At 51.9% G+C, this 16858-nt stretch overlaps 1 protein-coding gene across 4 annotated transcripts in view; it reads left to right on the forward strand.

Moving 5' to 3' along the window:
* The window catches only part of Ntng2 (netrin G2), a 61822-nt gene that overhangs the window by 33841 nt on the left and 11123 nt on the right, over window positions 1-16858 (forward strand). For all 4 annotated transcript variants that reach the window (XM_085681444.2, XM_085681446.2, XM_085681445.2 and 1 more), the window contains exon 5: window positions 14646-14818. In XM_085681444.2, the coding sequence (XP_085537570.2) occupies window positions 14646-14818 (173 nt within the window). The remainder of the gene's footprint in view (window positions 1-14645; window positions 14819-16858) is intronic.

Consider the following 16858-nt stretch of genomic DNA (forward strand, 5'->3'; position numbering starts at 1 on the left):
CGCACGCCTTTAGTCCCAGCACTCAGGCAGAGTAGGTGGATCTTTGTGAGTTTGAAGCCAGCCTGGTCTACATAGTGAGGCACTGTCTCAAAGAAAAGAGGTGAAGGGCTGGGTATGGTGGCACACACTTTTAAACGCAATCCTCAGGAGGCAGAGGCAGGTAAATCTCTGTGGGTTCCAGCTAGTGTGGGCTACATAGTGAGTTCCAGGACAGGGAGGGTTATGTAGAGAGACCTTTCTTTAAAACAAACAAAGCAAAAAACAGGAAGAGGAAGAAAAGAAAAAGAATTGCTGTGTACACCCATTAGAGGGCTAAGACTCAGAAAACAGAAAATCAAAAGTGTCGGTGAAAACATGGGACAGTCTGCACTGCTGATAGAAATGCGAAGTGGTCCAGCAGTGTGGGGATAGTATGATGATTCCTAAAAATTCTGACTGTGGAATTAACGTGACCCAGTAATTCTCCTCTGATCCACCCAAAAGTATTTAAAGCAAGGAAGGACCTAAGAGATACCTATACAACCATGTCATGTCAGCAGGCTCACCATAGTCAGTGATGCAAACAGTGTCTTCTGACCGGTGATAAATGCGATGTAGTCTATACGTGGGATGAAATTATTCGCCCTTACAAAAGAAAAGAGCAGGGTGTGATGGTGCCGCTCGATCACCCTAGCATTAGGAGACAGAGGAAGAAGGATTCTGAGTTTAAGGCCAACCTGGGCTCTGTAGTGGGACCTTGTCTAAAAAAAGAAGCAGAGAGAGCGCGGGGAGGTTGGCGTCACAGCTTAGTGGTGGGGCACTTGCCTAGAGCAAGGACTTGAACTCTATCCTCAGAACCATATGAAAATGGAAATGGATGGATGGATGGATGAATAAATGATAGATGGTGGATAGATGGGTAGATGGATAGGTAGATAGATGGATGTGTGGGCAGGTGAGTGGGTGGGTAGATGGTGAATAAATGGACAAATGGGTGGAAGGATGGATGGGTGGGTGGATGATGGATAGATCGGTAGATGGATGAGTGAGTGGATGGGTGGTGAATGGATGGTAGATGGACAGATGGATGGAGAGATGGATGAGTGGATGGTGGATAGATGGGTAGATGGATGGGTGGGTGGCTGGCTGGGTGGATAGATGGGTAGATGGATGGGTGCATGGGTGGGTGGATGGATTGGATGGGTGGGTGGATGGTGAGTGGATAGATGGGTGTATGGATGGATGGGTATATGGATGGATGGGCGGATGGATGGCAGATGTATGATAGATGGGTCGATAGACAGACAGGTGAATGGATTGATGGATGAGTAGGTGGGTAGAGAGATGGACGGGTGATGTCCCACATCAGATGGGTGTAAAGAAAGATAAGTAGGTGGCTGGATGGATAGGTATCTTCCCATATTGTACTGTCCAGGTACAAATCTGGTGTCAGTTGCTATCAGTTAGAACAGGAGACCTAACCTGCCTGTAGAATGGAGACAGTGGCCATGAGGTGTAAATGAGCTTGTCCCTGAAGAGTGTAGACATGCTCAGGCCCTGGGGAACAGGGGTCAGCACCACTGTCACCGGCTTGGAGGAGGAGCCCTGGGTTGTAGGGAGCCAGAGTGTCTCCTACCTGGATCTGAGGGCTCTTAGGGGTTCCAAGAAATGTGTTCTAAGTGTTTGCACATAAGGTCTGCTCAGGAAAGAGCCCACATGGAACTCATCCTCAAAAGGACCCTTGGCCCCTTATGTGTTTATTTAGTGCATGTGGTTGGTGTGTGTGCGTGTGTGTGTGTGTTTTTGTTCATGCACATGTGCGTGTGTGTATGTGTGTTCGTGTGTGTACATGCATGTGCATGTGTGCACGCACACACGTGTGTGTGTGTGTGTGTGTGTGCGTGCGTGCATGTGTGTGTGATATAAAATACCCTGGTAAAAACAATCTAAAAGAGAAAAGACTTATTTTAGCTCACAAGTCAAGGCTACAGCCCATAGTAGGGGGATGAGGTAGCAGGAACTTGGTCATATGACCTATAGTCAGGAAGCAGAGAGATGAATACATGTTGCTTATGTAGTCCAGGATTCCCGCCCACAGAATGGTCCTGCCCACAATCAAGATGGGTCTTTTGTTGTTGTTGTCGTTGTTTTGTTTTGTTTTTCGAGACAGGCTTTCTCTGTAGCTTTGGAACCAGTCCTAGACCTAGCTCTTGTAGACCAGGCTGACCTCGAACTCACAGAGACCCGCCTGCCTCTGCCTCCGAATGCTGGGATTAAAGGCATGCACCACCACTGATCAGTTAAGGACAATTCCTCTCAGGAATCCTCCAAGCTATTGTTAATCTTGGTAATTGTCCCCAGGTGCAGTCTTGTTTTATGGGTGACTCTAGACTCTGTTGAGCTGACCACACTCACCATCATAGACAAAATCGTTTATCTTTAACTGCTTCTCACCCACCCTCCTGCTCTGAACCTTCTTCTTCCACGGAGGACGCGTATACTCTTTTCCAGCCACTGCGAGCTGGGTTAAAGAGCCAGGCTGAATGGTGTGTACAGGGACCGTAGGCTCCCAAGGCTCCTCTGGTTGGTGAGTTCTGTTCATGTGCTGGGTGGGGCGGACTCACCCTCTGCAGAGAGGAGCTAGGAGCCTGGGGTTTGGCTGGGATACCAGGACACTGGGAGTCTCACAGTTGCTGCAGGGATGCAAGGATAGTGTCTCCTGCCAGCATACATGCCTGGCTCTCTGGTCCCTTATTTCTGGAGTTCCCCTCTGACCTTTCTCACCCCTTGTTAATTCACCAGCAGTTTCTCAGCCACCGCAATGACAAAGTGCCACACCCCAGGGCCTTGATGCCTCAGGGGTTTTCCATCTTTTCTGACTGGGCAGCTGAGGCAGCCATGGCAGACATAGTGTCCTTGCATCTTTGCAGCCTCCTTTTCCTCCCAGCTGCCTCTCCATGAGTCTTGCCTGGCTTTTCCCTCTGTCCTGGCTTTTTTGTTTTGGGAATTTTTTGTCTGTTTATTTGGTTGGTTGGTTGGTTGGTTTTGTTTTTTGGGTTTTGGTCTTTTGGGTTTTTTGGGACAGGGTTTCTCTGTGTAGCCTTGGCTGTCCTGGAACTCACCTATGTAGACCAGACCTTGAACTCACAGAAATCCTCCTGCCTCTCCCTCCCAAGTGCTGGGATTAAAGGTGTTGCTACCATGCCCAGCCTCTGTCCTGTCTTTATAAAGATTCTAAGCATAGAATTTCAGGCTTGGGCTCACCCTCTCCAAGCTGGCATCATCTTAATAAGATGATCATGCTCCCATAGAGGCCACGTATCTGTGGGGCGATAGTGGCAGACACTGACCCATGCTGTACCCTACACCTGCTGGGTGTGAGCGGGTGCTGCAGGTCAAAAGCACTGAGGCGTTGGCGCTCTGAAAGGAAGAGTGTGGGGCAAACCAAAGCCATATATGAAAACTGAACCAATGAAAATGGTAATTCCAGGAAAAACTGAGAGCTGGACCCACGTAGTTAGAAGGTTGCCTCTGAGGAGAAATTAAAGGGTGAATGGGGGAGGAGAACCATTCCCAGCCAGGGGCAGCAGGTGCAGAGGCCTTGTCTAAGATAGGTGTAAGAGGGTCTAAGGACTCAGCATGACTGGGTGACAGTGATTGAGATGTGGTGGGTGGGCACAAGAGGGAAGCCCTACAGGCAGAGCTGGGTGGTAGTGGTCCCCGCAGCGGGGGAGGCATTGATTTTGGTGGCAGTCTGGGGAGATAGGAGGTGAGCCTGTGGGCTGTGAGCTAGCGCGGCCTGGCCTGTGATCACGGTGACAAAAGCAGGGAGAGCATGTGAGACCACGCCCCACAACAGCCTGACTGGTCTGATGGTGGAAGGTGATCCTGGAGGGAGCAAGTGAGCAGCCACCTCAGGATGGCTTCTGGCCATAGAGTTGACAGAGTGAGCAGGTATACGCTGAAAAGGGGGTTCCCAGGAGACTCTTGAGTTTCTGATTTGAGGTGCTGTGTGGATGAGGATTTTACCAAGTCGAACAGTTGAAGAAAGAAATTTCTGGAGGAAATTTTAAAAACTTCTATTTATGTACAAGCACGTGCATGTATGTGCATGCATGTGTGTGCCTGCATGTGTGCTGTGTGTGTGCTGCGTGCGTGCATGTGTGCTGTGTATGTGCATGTGTGTGCTGTGTGTGTGCATGTGTGCTGTGTATGTGCATGTGTGCATATGTGTGTGTGCGTGTGTGTGCCCATGTGTGTGCCTGCATGTGTGCTGTGTATGTGCATGTGTGTGCTGCGTGTGTGCTGTGTGTGTGCATGTGTGCTGTGTATGTGCATGTGTGTGCTGGGTGTGCATGTGTGCTGTGTATGTGCATGTGTGTACTGCGTGTGTGCATGTGTGCTGTGTATGTGCATGTGTGCATATGTGTGTGTGCGTGTGTGTGCCCATGTGTGTGCCTGCATGTGTGCTGTGTATGTGCATGTGTGTGCTGCATGTGTGCTGTGTGTGTGCATGTGTGCTGTGTATGTGCATGTGTGTGCTGGGTGTGCATGTGTGCTGTGTATGTGCATGTGTGTGCTGGGTGTGCATGTGTGCTGTGTATGTGCATGTGTGTACTGCGTGTCTGCATGTGTGCTGTGTATGTGTGTGTGTGCAGCGTGTGTGCATGTGTGCTGTGTATGTGCATGCGTGCATATGTGTGTGCGTGCCCATGTGTGTGCCTACATGTGTGCATATATGTGTGTGCATGTGTGTGCCCATGTGTGTGCCTGCATGTGTGCTGTGTATGTGCATGTATGTGCTGTGTGTGCTGTGTGTGTGCATGTGTGCATATGTGTGTGTGCGTGCCCATGTGTGTGCCTGCATGTGTGCTGTGTGTGTGCGTGTATGTGCTGCGTGTGTGCTGTGTGTGTGCATGTGTGCATATGTGTGTGTGCGTGCCCATGTGTGTGCCTGCATGTGTGCTGTGTGCTGTGTGTGCGCGCGCGCAAGAGAGAGAGAGAGAGAGAGAGAGAGAGTGAGAGTGTGTGCGTGCATGTGTACTGTATGAACATGGTCCTGTGTTAGAGGAAACAAGCTTACGGAAGGAAACCTTGAGATCTTGGAGGGGAAGGCAGAACACAGAGGTGTGGAGGCATTAGGAGGTCCCAGAGGAAGTGGCCCAAGGTGGGTTCATTATGTGAGAACCCACAGGTGAGCTCATGTTGGCACAGTCTGTGCTCGGTGCTCGAGGTAAGGAGTTGGTGGCAGCTGCAGGGAATCGGTATTTTGTCATCTGTGCATGGGAGGCTTCGTCTGGCGTCGTAATGGGTAACAGGATTTATCAGTGGGCCTGCAGAGGTGATGTATATCAGGGCACTTAATAGAAAAGGGCTTGCACAGAGCCCAAATTTGATTTAGCCAATGAACTCAATTGCCGGCCATCAGCTCCAGGAGGAGCTGCAGCCGGCATCTGTCCACATTACCTTGGCATCATCCAACCGCTCCACCGTTCACAGTGGCCCCTCAGCCTACAGCTTAATGTCATCTCCTCCTTCCTGGGGGCTCAGGTCTTGATTGGCAGCGTCCTTTGGACCCTGCCAGTCTCAGGTTCGCCAGCCTTGGGACCTCTGTCTGTCTAGTTAGCTGGAATGCAGTTCCTTCCAGATCACTGTGGCTGTGGTCACAGAAGTGCTCTGCCCTCTGGGCACTCAGCTCCTTCAGCTTCTCTCCTGACTTTTTCTCTTGCTTTAAGTTCGGATGACCTGTCCCCAGGATCACACAGCCTACCAAAGATTCAGTCCCCCCACCCACCAAGGGGCCAAGGCCACAGGTCATGAGTTTCATTATCCTGGGTTCCAACTGGAGGAGAGAATTAGCACCCCACCTTGAGGCCCACCCCACCCTCCACCCAGCCATACCCTTGCTCCTTTAGACTCCATGAGTCCCTCAAGAAGGAAGTGTCTTGGTGACCTGGAGGTGGAGGCTGCTTGTTCGTTTCCCGGGCAGTCTTCGACTACAGTGACCTCTTTCCCCTGCCAGCCAATGTTGAATTGGAGTCTACTTTGTCATAACCAAAAGCCCGGTGAGATTTTCCCCAGATAGAAGAGCAATGCTCTCCCTGGTGAGAGAAAGAAAGGTGCTGTTGGCTGCTCCCAAAGGGTTGGAAGCCATCACTCTGGCTTTAGCTGGCCTCCTGGGTGACAACCCGTGTGCCAACAGGTGGGCAGCGGGGAAAGAAGAGGCTTTGAGGACCAGTTAGACAGAACCCTTTCTGCAGTGAGTTGCTTCACAAGGAGACGCGATGGGCTCTCCCCTGCTTCCCACATGGGCACCCATGGGTATGCAGCTGTGCACGATCCCCTTGGGGCTCAGCCCTTGAGGGGAGACATCCCTGGAGCCCCCTTCTGCCCATCTCCAGCACCCCTTGTTCCATGCTCACCCAAACTCCCTGCAGCCTCCTCTTTGCCCCAAGGAGCAGGTGACGTCACTCACTGGCTTGGGAGCTGACCTACATTCTGCAGCCCTCCCGTCTGGGAGTCGCTCCAACACCCGCTCTTCTTGCCCAGAGGAGGAAAGGGCCAGCTCACGATTTTTGTGGCACACTGGTGCCAGGCTGGGGCCCAGATGGTGCCCCCTACTGGTAGCTCCTGGGCATTGCCTGCCCCTCCCTGCTGGGCAGGGCACGCTCTGGCCTGGCACAGGCCAGAGTTCCTGCAGTCCTCCATGTGGCTGTCAGGCATCCAGCTGGGCCTGCCACGTGTCCTGAGAGCTAGGCTTGTCTGGTGTGTGCCTTCCCAGGGAGATGAGCCTGGCCCTGTCTTGGAACTGTTTTGTTCTCCAGGGGCTGATTCAGGACTTGCCAACTCCAGACAAAAATGACAAGACAGGGTAGACCACCGAGACCCCATGTCTATGAGAGGCATTAGGGTTAGAGTCCAGCAGGTGAGTGGGTGCACAGGAAGCTAAGAGTGTGCACAAACCAGGGCAGAGGTCATGTCTCAGCTATGCAGTGAGCAAGGGTGGCAGGTGAAATACTGGGTGTCTTCTCAGGTTCAAGTTTTAGATGAACAGGGAAAGGTTCTTAGTCTCATGGGACATAATAATGCGAGCAAAACCATTCCTTATTTACGTGAAATTCAAACACCACCTCCCATCCTGTATTGCTGTTGTTAACGTGGAACCCTCCTATGTTGCCCAGAATGGCCTCAAGCCTTTGACTCAAGCCATCCTCCTGCCTCTGGTATAGCAAGGGGAGCAGGCATGCTTCCCAGCCCCCAGGGTTGTTGTTTGCTATGTGTCGTCCACAGAGGCTCAGGGCTCCATAGACATGATTTCAAGAGGTTAGAAGCTATGTCCTCCACCCGTAGGGGATCCTAGAGGCCCCAAGCCAGCCACATCTGCTCTGGTGTCTGCTGGCCACCGAGACATGGGGGCTGTCCTTGGGGCCACCGTGAAAGACTAGAAATTCCAGCTTTCTCACCCCACTGGCCTCTGGGCTTGTTGGCCCAGTCTGATCCCAGCCCTCTACATAGACCAGCCTATCTACTTCTGTAGGAAGAGTCACCTCCCAAGTCCACAGGCCACTGGCTACCCAGACACTGGCCATCGTGTTTGCAAAGCACTGGGTGCTAGGATCTCAACTTCCCCTCCTCTCTCCTCCCACCTCCCGCTCCACTCCTTCCTCTTTCCTTCCCTCGTTTCTCCTCCCTCCATCTTCCCTCCATTCCCTCCTCCACCCTCCACCCTCCCCACAGAAGTGAGGAGCTTGCGCCGTAGTCAGGCAATGTGTTAGGCACTTAGGAAATTTTAATGACAAGACTGAGAATCTGAGGTCTGATTCAACCGCTCCTTTCATAACTGAGACCCAGAGAAGTAACTCTTCAAGGTCACCCAGCGAATCAACCACAAGGACTGAGCCAGAAGGTTGCTGCTGAGTCAGCATTGAGAGAGTGAGCCCCCAACCCCCACCATCCTAACAGTGAGATGGGAATGGAGTATTCACCTGCCCCCCCAGATCCTGCAGACTGCCGCACCCCCCCCCGACACACACACACACTGTCCTTTTCTTCAGGGTTTAATAATTTATTCTGATGGCTAAACTGAGAAGAACTTAGCAGTAGGGAAAGGCGGCCCAGCTACGGTTTTCTGATGAACTGGTTCTCAAGGTCAAAAGCAGTGAAGGGACCCTTGGGAGAAATGATCCTGGAGGAAGGGGCAGTGCCTGACTGGGGGCAGCCAGAGGCCTGGGCCACCCACCGGCTCTGGATGGAGACTGGAGTCAGCTTAGAGCTGCCAGGGGGTGCCGCTGCAGTAATGCGTGCTCACAAAGTCCAGGTTGCTCCACGGCCCACTGCTGCCCCCCAGAGACCTGGCAATGGCCTTGACCTGTGGGGCTCCTGCCTTCTCACCCAGGAAAGGGGAGGGGTGGGGCCTCGTGGGGATTCACCGGCTTCGGTTAACAATGCAGGCGCTGGTGGGTAGCAGGGCTCGGAGACACTCACACGTGTGCTTATTTATTTTCTTCTCCCAAGGGTCTTCTAGATTAGAGAAGGAAAATCACAGGACAAGCCTGAGCTGGGGGAGGGGCGTCTGTGCTTGGGGTGGGGTGGGCCAGTTGCACTTCTGGGAGCTCACGTCTGTCTGAGAGCCAGGCAATTAGACCTCAGGCACTGCCCCGCTGCCAGAAATGGAATCAGCACTTAGTGAACATGTGTTTTTTAATTACTGCCTCCCCCGCCTCCACTTTTGAGACAGGATCTTGTGTAGCCCAGGCTAATCGATTCTGTATGTAGCTAAGGATGGCCTTGAACTTCTGGCCCTCCTGCCTCCACCTCCTCAGTGCATGTAATGGGATTACTTTTGTGCACCCCCTTCTGCAGCGCCTTGCAGATTAAGAAACTGAGGCAGGGGAAAGGTCTTTCCTCTGGCCACAACAGCAAGTGGTCAGTGGGGCCCAGGGAGCATGGCCTCCACCTCCCAGACTCTGGGAAAGAAAGAGGAAGGAGTTAGCCTCAGTGGGTGGGCACCTACTGCATGCAGAGAGCTTTGTGTCATGCCAGCCTTGCCCACATGTGCCCACACAATAGGACATGCACCAGCTTTCCAAAGTCCATCATTCCTTCACTCATTTCTTCACCCACGAGCGACAGTGTTACTGGTCTCCCTGACAGCCCAGACATAGAGAGGAGTTTTGCTCCCATTCTACGGATGAGCAAATGGAAACCCAGATTGGCTGATAACATGTGTACCTGTGCTGGGCAGAAGCCTCACCCACTGCTGAGCTTCCAATGGCTTCCTTGACTCTAGGGTCAGCTATGGAGAGCAGCTGTGGGTCTGGTTACTTTTGAACTCCCAGCCTGGTACCACATTTAGCCCACTGTGGGCTTCCAAAACTTCCATAGCTTTCCCAGGTCTGTATATTTGGGGGAGGACTGCAAAAAAGCTCGCAGGGGTTCTCACTCAAAGTGGGAACTTCAGGGCCAGAACCTTTGAAAGCCAGAGCACGGGAGCCTCTCTTGACTGATGGAGAGATGTTGCTATTGAGCCAATTCTGGGGCTGCTGCCACTCACCTGACTCACCCAAACGATTCCTTCACTCTTCTCAGTTCTGCTGAGACAGAATTCACACACCATGTGTGCACTCACTTAAAGCGTGATTCATAGAGGGCTGGTGACATGGCACTGGCCACCAAGTCTAGCAGCACAAGTTCGACCCCTGGGTGCACATGGGGAAAGGAGAGCCCTGGCGTTTGGAAGCTGGTGACCTGCGCAGGGCTCAGTGGACTGGACACACAAAATAAACACATGTAAGTTAAGATTTTCAACCTCAGCTACTTATGGAGTTTGAGGCTAGTCTGGGTTATATGAAACCATCAAAAAGAAGCACCCACCTTGAGAGAGGGTCTCTCTATGTAGCCCTGACTGACTTGGAACACTCTACGTTGGCCAGGCTGGTCTGGCAGTCACTGAGATTCTCCTGCCTCTGCCTCCAGAGAGCCAGGATTAAAGGCGTGCGCTAGCATGTGTAGCAATTTCAGGACATTTCACCCCCTAGCAGGAAATCCTGCTGCCCACAGTCCCACTCTCCCCATCAGCCCAGCCCTCTCCCACTAGTCTTCTCTCTGTCTGTGCAGACTGGCCTCTAGGGACAGTTAGCGAGAACTGACTTATACAACGTGCCTGGCTAATTTTGCTTAGCGTCGCATTTTCAAGGTTCATCCAGGTGCGGTATGAAGCAGCAGTTCCTTCCTTTTATGACCGAATAACATTCTATTTTCTGGATATCCTACATTTTGTGCATTTGTAAGTAGGTGTTGGGGTGGTCTCCAGTTTCCAGGAACTGGAAAACAGGTTCTATTCTTTTGCACATGCATCCTAGAGTAGGTAGGGCTACAGCTATCATTGAAACTCTCACACATGATCTCCCCGAATTGCCTCAAGCACCCCCCTAGAGGATGCAGCTGTGGATGTGGGGTTTGGGGGATGACATTGAGGCACAGCAGGGCTGATAGGAAATGGCGCTGACATATGCCCCCTCGAAGAGGTGACACTGTTGTTCACCTTGCAACCTCTGCCTCAAAGTGTTAGCCCTGAAAAGGGGAAAGAGCCTTGCAGCAGGGGCCAGGCAGAGGGAACAGCACATGCAAAGGCCCAGAGGACAGCAAGGTCAGAACTCAGGCTAGGTAGAGGTAGGGAGAGAGGGAAGGAGAAGGAGAGCCCGTGAAGCACACCCCCCCGCCACTCCCAGTACAGGCAAAACCATTCACACTTGTGATGTCAGGAGAAAGAGGAGCCCCTGCCCTTGGCTGGGATGGTATAGACCAATAGTCCTTGGGCAACCTCCCTTGTGCCAACCAAGGCAGCTCTCCTGCTCCTCCCGGCACAGCCAAGACCAAGGTACCTTTTGCATTTTAGTAGAAGACAGAGCAGAGTTAGGACTGGCAGGGTGGGACTTGAGCATGGCCCTGGGCAAGCCAGTCCCCTCCTGAGCCACTCTGGCCACTGGGCTCTATGGCCAGCCTTCCTGTTAGCCTGGATACAATCGGCTTCTCAGACCCAACTGATCTTTTATGCATTTTTAATAAGCCAAGGTCAATGTTATCACCCAAAGTTGACGGCAATCTTTTCTCTACGTAGCTGGTGTCTAAAAATATCCCCTCCTCAGGCCAGAGGTGTGGAATACACTCCTGGTTTTCTACAACTGGGTGTTCCTCTCCAGCTAGCTCAGCAGGGTGTTAAAAAAATTCAGAAGAAAAAGGAAACCTTTGGAGGTCATATACATTTTGCAAACAAGTTTCTGTCAAAGTCAAACAGGTTTCTTTCCCGAAGTACTTGTCAGGGACTTTGGTACCAATGTGCACTGTGAATTGGGTTGTTGGGGGTGTCGGGGCACTACTGCTTGTTTGACCAAAGAGGCTCAACCTTCTTTTACATGAATTTCTGACACCATAGATTCCTGGGGCCCAGTGTTCCCAAGAGGAAGAACCTACCATGCTAGCTAGTGCCTGCCGTCCACCTCTGTGCCTTTGGAGGAATGAGCAGGCTCCACCCCTTAGGTCAGCACAGGGCAGAGCCAGCCGCGTGAGGTCAGGGTGTGTAAATGACCCGGGCTAGACATCTGTCTTTGTTCCTTTGCGGCTGTGATAAAACACACTGACAAAAGTGACTTAGGAAAGAAGAGGTTTGCCAGGCGGTGGTGGCGCCATTTAATCCCAGCACTCAGGAGGCAGAGAACGGAGGATCTCTGTGAGATCAAGGCCAGTTTGGTCTACAGAGCGAGTTCCAGGACAGCCAGAGAGATACACAGAGAAACCGTCTCGAAAAACAAAAAACAAAAAACAAAAAAACAAACAGAAAGAAAGAAGGAAGAAAGGAAGGAAGGAGAAAGAAGGAAAGAAAGAAAGAAAGGAAGGAAGGAAGGAAGGAAGGAAGGAAGAAAGGAAGGAAGGTTTATTTTGACCCACAGTTCAAGAGGACAGTCCATGACGACCACAAAGGCAAGGCTGCCCCTAAAGCAGCTGGGCATGTCACATCCACAGTCAGGAGCAGAGAAAGATGGAGATGAATGCACACTAAGCTCAGGTCCCCTTTCTCCAGGATGCAATTGAGATTAACCCCCTACACACACACACACATACACACACACACACACACACACACACACACCACACAGGCATGCCCAGAGGTCCTGGGGGATTCTAGACCCAGTCAGGCTGACAGCTGACATTACCATCACATATTTGTCCTGGTTGCCTTTCTGTTGCTATGATAAAGCACTCATATCTAAAGCCACCTGGGGAGGAAAAGATTTGTTTGGCGTCCACTTCCAGGCCACAGTTCTTCATTCTGAGAAGTCCGAGCATGAAGTGGGGCTTTTTTTCTTATTTCACACAATGTTACCTCCAACCAGAATTCACTCAGAGCCACAGGAGTCCAGCAGGAACCATGGAGGATGCTGCTTGCTGGCTCACACAGGCTCATGTTTAGCTAGCTTCCTTATACAACCTACCTGCACAGCGAAGGGTGCTGCCCACCGTATGGATCCCTCCTGCATCAATTAACACTCAAGACAATCCCCACAGCTATGTACAGCTCAGTGTAATGCAGACCTTCCAAGGATTTGGACCAATGCATCATACGTGATTCATGTTGTAAGATCATTTGGAAAGTGTTGCCAGATCCTCTGCTCTGCCAAAGAGTGTGGCAGTGTGAACCCAGAAAGCCTAAAAAGCTGGGATGTGGCTCAGTTGGTAGAGTGCTCACCAGTGTGCAGCAGCATCGTGACAACTAATACACAGTATTATCAGTATCAGTTCGTGACAGTAATATCACGAACACCTTAGTATCGATGGCCATGTGCCTTCTAGGCACACTTGGCATTTCTCCGAGCATGTCTCCACCAAGGCGCAGTCAAGTGCGCACACTTGGCCCTGGATTGACGAGCCTTTGAAGTCCCTCCAGGGTTCGCTGGGGCCCCCTCCCTCCGTAGCAGTCTTCACCCTCTGTTGCCCATCTATTGATCAGCCAGATACACGTATGCGCTGTGCGGGCTGCATCCACGGCCCACACATTCAGTGGCATTCATCGTGTGGCTCTGTCCTCGGCGTTTCTGGTCCAGATTTGGTCTGATTCAAGTTCCGCTCCAGCGGTGAACGATCTAGAAAGTTTCCTTCCTGTCTGTGTCATCTGTGTTGTTCTGGGCAGGCATGGCTCAGTTGCTGAAGCCCTCCATTCTTAGGGACCCCCACTTCTGCCATGAGCTGCTGCTATGAACAGGACTATGCCCTCTTTGATGTCAGATTACCCTGAGGTATAGCTTAAGGAAGACAGGCAGAATCCATGCTATTGCTTTCCCTTTATTTACCAGTTTGCACAATGATGAGCTGCCTATGAATATTTGAATAAACGGTGAATAATACATGTGTGGGTGAACTGGCAGGACTGAGGAGCTGGGGTTCTTTCTGTCACCCTCAAGTGCCTGGGTCTGTAGCCTTCAGCCAGGACTCTGAACAGCAGCAGCTGTGGTGTGGCTCGCTATTTGTCACCTGTCTGCCCACCTCAGTTAAGCGTTAATGTGGGTGTGGACATGGGGCTTAGTGGGTCTAGGGTTTATCTAGTCGGCACAAAGCCTTAGGTTTAAACTCCAGAACACTAAAACAAACTAACAAACAAAAACCCAATGATTGTGGAGCCAGAGAGATGGCTCAGCTTGTCCCCAAACTTGATGACTCAAGTGTCATCCCAAGTCTTCCACACCCATGCTGTGGCACACATGCACGAGTGCGCACACACACAAGTTGAATTAATTTAACTTTTAAAAAATGGGTGTGCTAGCCAATACCTATATTCCTAGCTCTTGTTGGGGTGGTGGGGTGGCTTTGGGAAGTTCAAGGTCTTCTTGGCCACGTAGCTAATTCAAGGCCATTTTGAGCTATATGAAATGCTCTCTCAAAAATTTTTTAAAGGGGCTGGAAAGATGGCTCCGTGGTTAAGAGCACTGACTGCTCTTCCAGAGGACCCGGGTTCAATTCCCAGCACCCACATGGCAGCTCACAACTGTCTGATGGTCCAGTTCCAGGGGATCTGACACCTTCACACCAGTGCACATAAAATAAAAGTTAAATAAATCATAAAAAATATTTTTAAAAAGTTTTAAAAAGCCAGGTGGTGGTGGCACACTCTTTTAATCCCAGCACTCAGGAGGAAAAGGCAGGTGGATCTCTGAGTTCAAGGCCAGCCTGGTCTACAGAGAGAGTTCCAGGACATCCAGGCCTACACAGAGAAACCCTGTCTCAAAATAATATAATAAATATAAATAATAAATAAAATAATATATTAATTAATTAATATGAAAAGGAGTTCAGGTGGTCAAATTGCTGAACCATCTGACATAATGGAGTCTTTCTCCACCTAAGAACAGAAGTCCAGGAATCCACAAAGGGCAGCCAGAACCAACCTCAGGAGGTCCAGGGCGTCCCTGGCTGGACAACCCATGGGAATGGACATCTGCCCTCTTTGTCCCGAAGGAGTGTCTGAGTGTGCAATGAACAGTTGATCTCCTGAGTCCCTTCAGGGCAGCCCAGCACAGCCCTGGCCACTCCTGCTCCTGAGTTCTTGCCTTCACCAGAGGCCAAGTGGCCTGCCCTGGAGCTTGCTGACCTCCCCCATCCTCTGGTCTCCTCAGGTGCAAATGTAACCTGCACGCCAACCTGTGCACAGTGCGCGAGGGCAGTCTGCAGTGCGAGTGTGAACACAACACCACGGGCCCCGACTGTGGCAAGTGCAAGAAGAACTTCCGTACACGAGCCTGGCGAGCTGGCTCCTACCTGCCGCTGCCCCATGGCTCTCCCAATGCCTGTACGTATGTAACCAACCCAGTGGCGATCCTCATCCTGTGCCCCAGAACTGTGGCTCACATGTGCACTTGCATGCATACACACATACACATACACATACACACACACACACACACACACACACACACACACACACACACAAAGTAGGGGGCAGCTGACGTGGACACACACACGTGTTGACCCTCCAGCTGCCCCCCTCCATGTCTTTTATGCTGTACTTAGGCAGGCCAACCCCATTGGCTTCTCAGCATCTTGCCACCCTTCTTCACTCTGAGAGCAGGGTGGGAGACCTGTGGAGATTCAGGACAGCAGGTACAGTGAATGCCCCCTAACAATCAGTGGTTATGGGGTGCATGCAGCATGTCACATGCTTCTGGCACTGAACCCCCAGCCCTGCTGCTGGCGGTCAAGTACTAACCTTCACATTTGGGAGAAGTGTCCTTGGAGACGCTTGTCTGAGCCCCTGCTCTCAGCCCGGTCTTGCCCCTACCTCACTCAGCTATCAAGGGGAGCCATGTGAGAGTTTCCTCACACATGTCTGTACCATGAGCACTCTTTGAGGGATCCTCATGTTGGGGGGACCCCAAGAACAGGCTTCATGAAATCATAGCTCCCACAAGTCTCTGGGCTGCAAGCAGGAGAGCCTGAGCTGGCTTCTCAGACCCCTGAAACGCACCAAATGACCTGTTCCACACTGAGGCTGCACCAGGATCAGTGGCTACACGTGGCTTCCCTGAGCCCTTACAATACCATGGGAAAGCCGTGACTACCTGCCACCCCCAGGTGAACACTCAAAGGCCCAGCCAGCCCAGTGCTCTCCTGGTTCCACAGCCAGTCCCGCCCAACACAGGACCCAGTGACAAAGACAGGGTCCACGTGGTTCCCAAACCACATGTCCCATCTGGCACCCTCCCTCACCCCTAAAAGATTCATGTGGCTTTATACTGATCAAAGCCGAAGGCTGCGGCAAGGCAGACGGTGACAGGCATGGCGCGCGTGGGCTACAGCCAGCGCTGTGACAAGCCTTTGAAGGGATGACTTGCCAAGCACCGCAAGGCACTCAAGGGTCTTCAAAGCACAGAGGGGGCTTGGCGGGCTGCTGGCCTGCCCCATCTAGCTCCCTCCTCCTGGGTGCCTCTCCACATCTCTTCGTCTCCCGCACCTTCCTCTAGTCCTTGCTGCTACCTCTTACGGGTGGGCTTGTCTCCCCTCCATCTGTCCTACAGCCATACCCACCCCACCACTTCTGTTTGGTTCCTTCCACAGCCTCCCACCTATCACCTCCACCATCATGGACCAAAACTCCTACCTGCAGACTACCCCATGTCCTGCCAATCACACAGTCAGACCCCAGGGTCACTTTTATGTCTTATCTCCTTCCTGCATTGGGAACCTTCCCCCACTTCACCCCCACTTCCCTCTATCTACCTCCTCTCTGGGACCTCCTCTTTATAATCACAGGGACACCCCTCCTAGGTGCCCACCTACTTCAAAGCCTTGGGAGTGAACCCCTAAGTTGTTGGTCCCCCCAAATACAAGGCCCCTGTGAAATCACCCTACCTTTCCCTCCTTCATTCCCTATTCCCAAAACCAAAGTCCTCCACACCCAGTCTCTTAAGACTGGATCATTCCACTGTATCCCTGTGCCTTCCTCACCCTCAGGACCAAATTCTGAGGTCCCCTGGCCTCTGCACCCCACTCTTAGCACCTATGAGTCCTAGCTCTCAGCTCCCACACTCCCAAGCTCGTCTAGACCTCAGGCATATGATGTCTGCTGGGTGTGTAGGTAAAGATTGGAGGAGGGATCAGGAGAACCACCCAGTGCCCCACCCAGCCCACTCTCCCCACAAGTCCTCAGAACCACCAAGGAAAAGCCGTGGCTGACTCCTTCCTTTTGTGACTGTGACAGTTCTACTCAGGGATGGTGACATCACTAGTTAATCCAGTCTCAGGTTTCCTTCCCCACAGAGGCACAGAACACCAGGAGATGGGATCCAGCCTCTCACAATGCCATTCTCCCAGCAGGCCATACCTCCTATTC

The sequence above is a fragment of the Myodes glareolus genome, chromosome 21, assembly GCF_982192425.1.
Source record: "Myodes glareolus chromosome 21, mMyoGla1.1, whole genome shotgun sequence".
Classification (NCBI taxonomy): Eukaryota; Metazoa; Chordata; class Mammalia; order Rodentia; family Cricetidae; genus Myodes; species Myodes glareolus.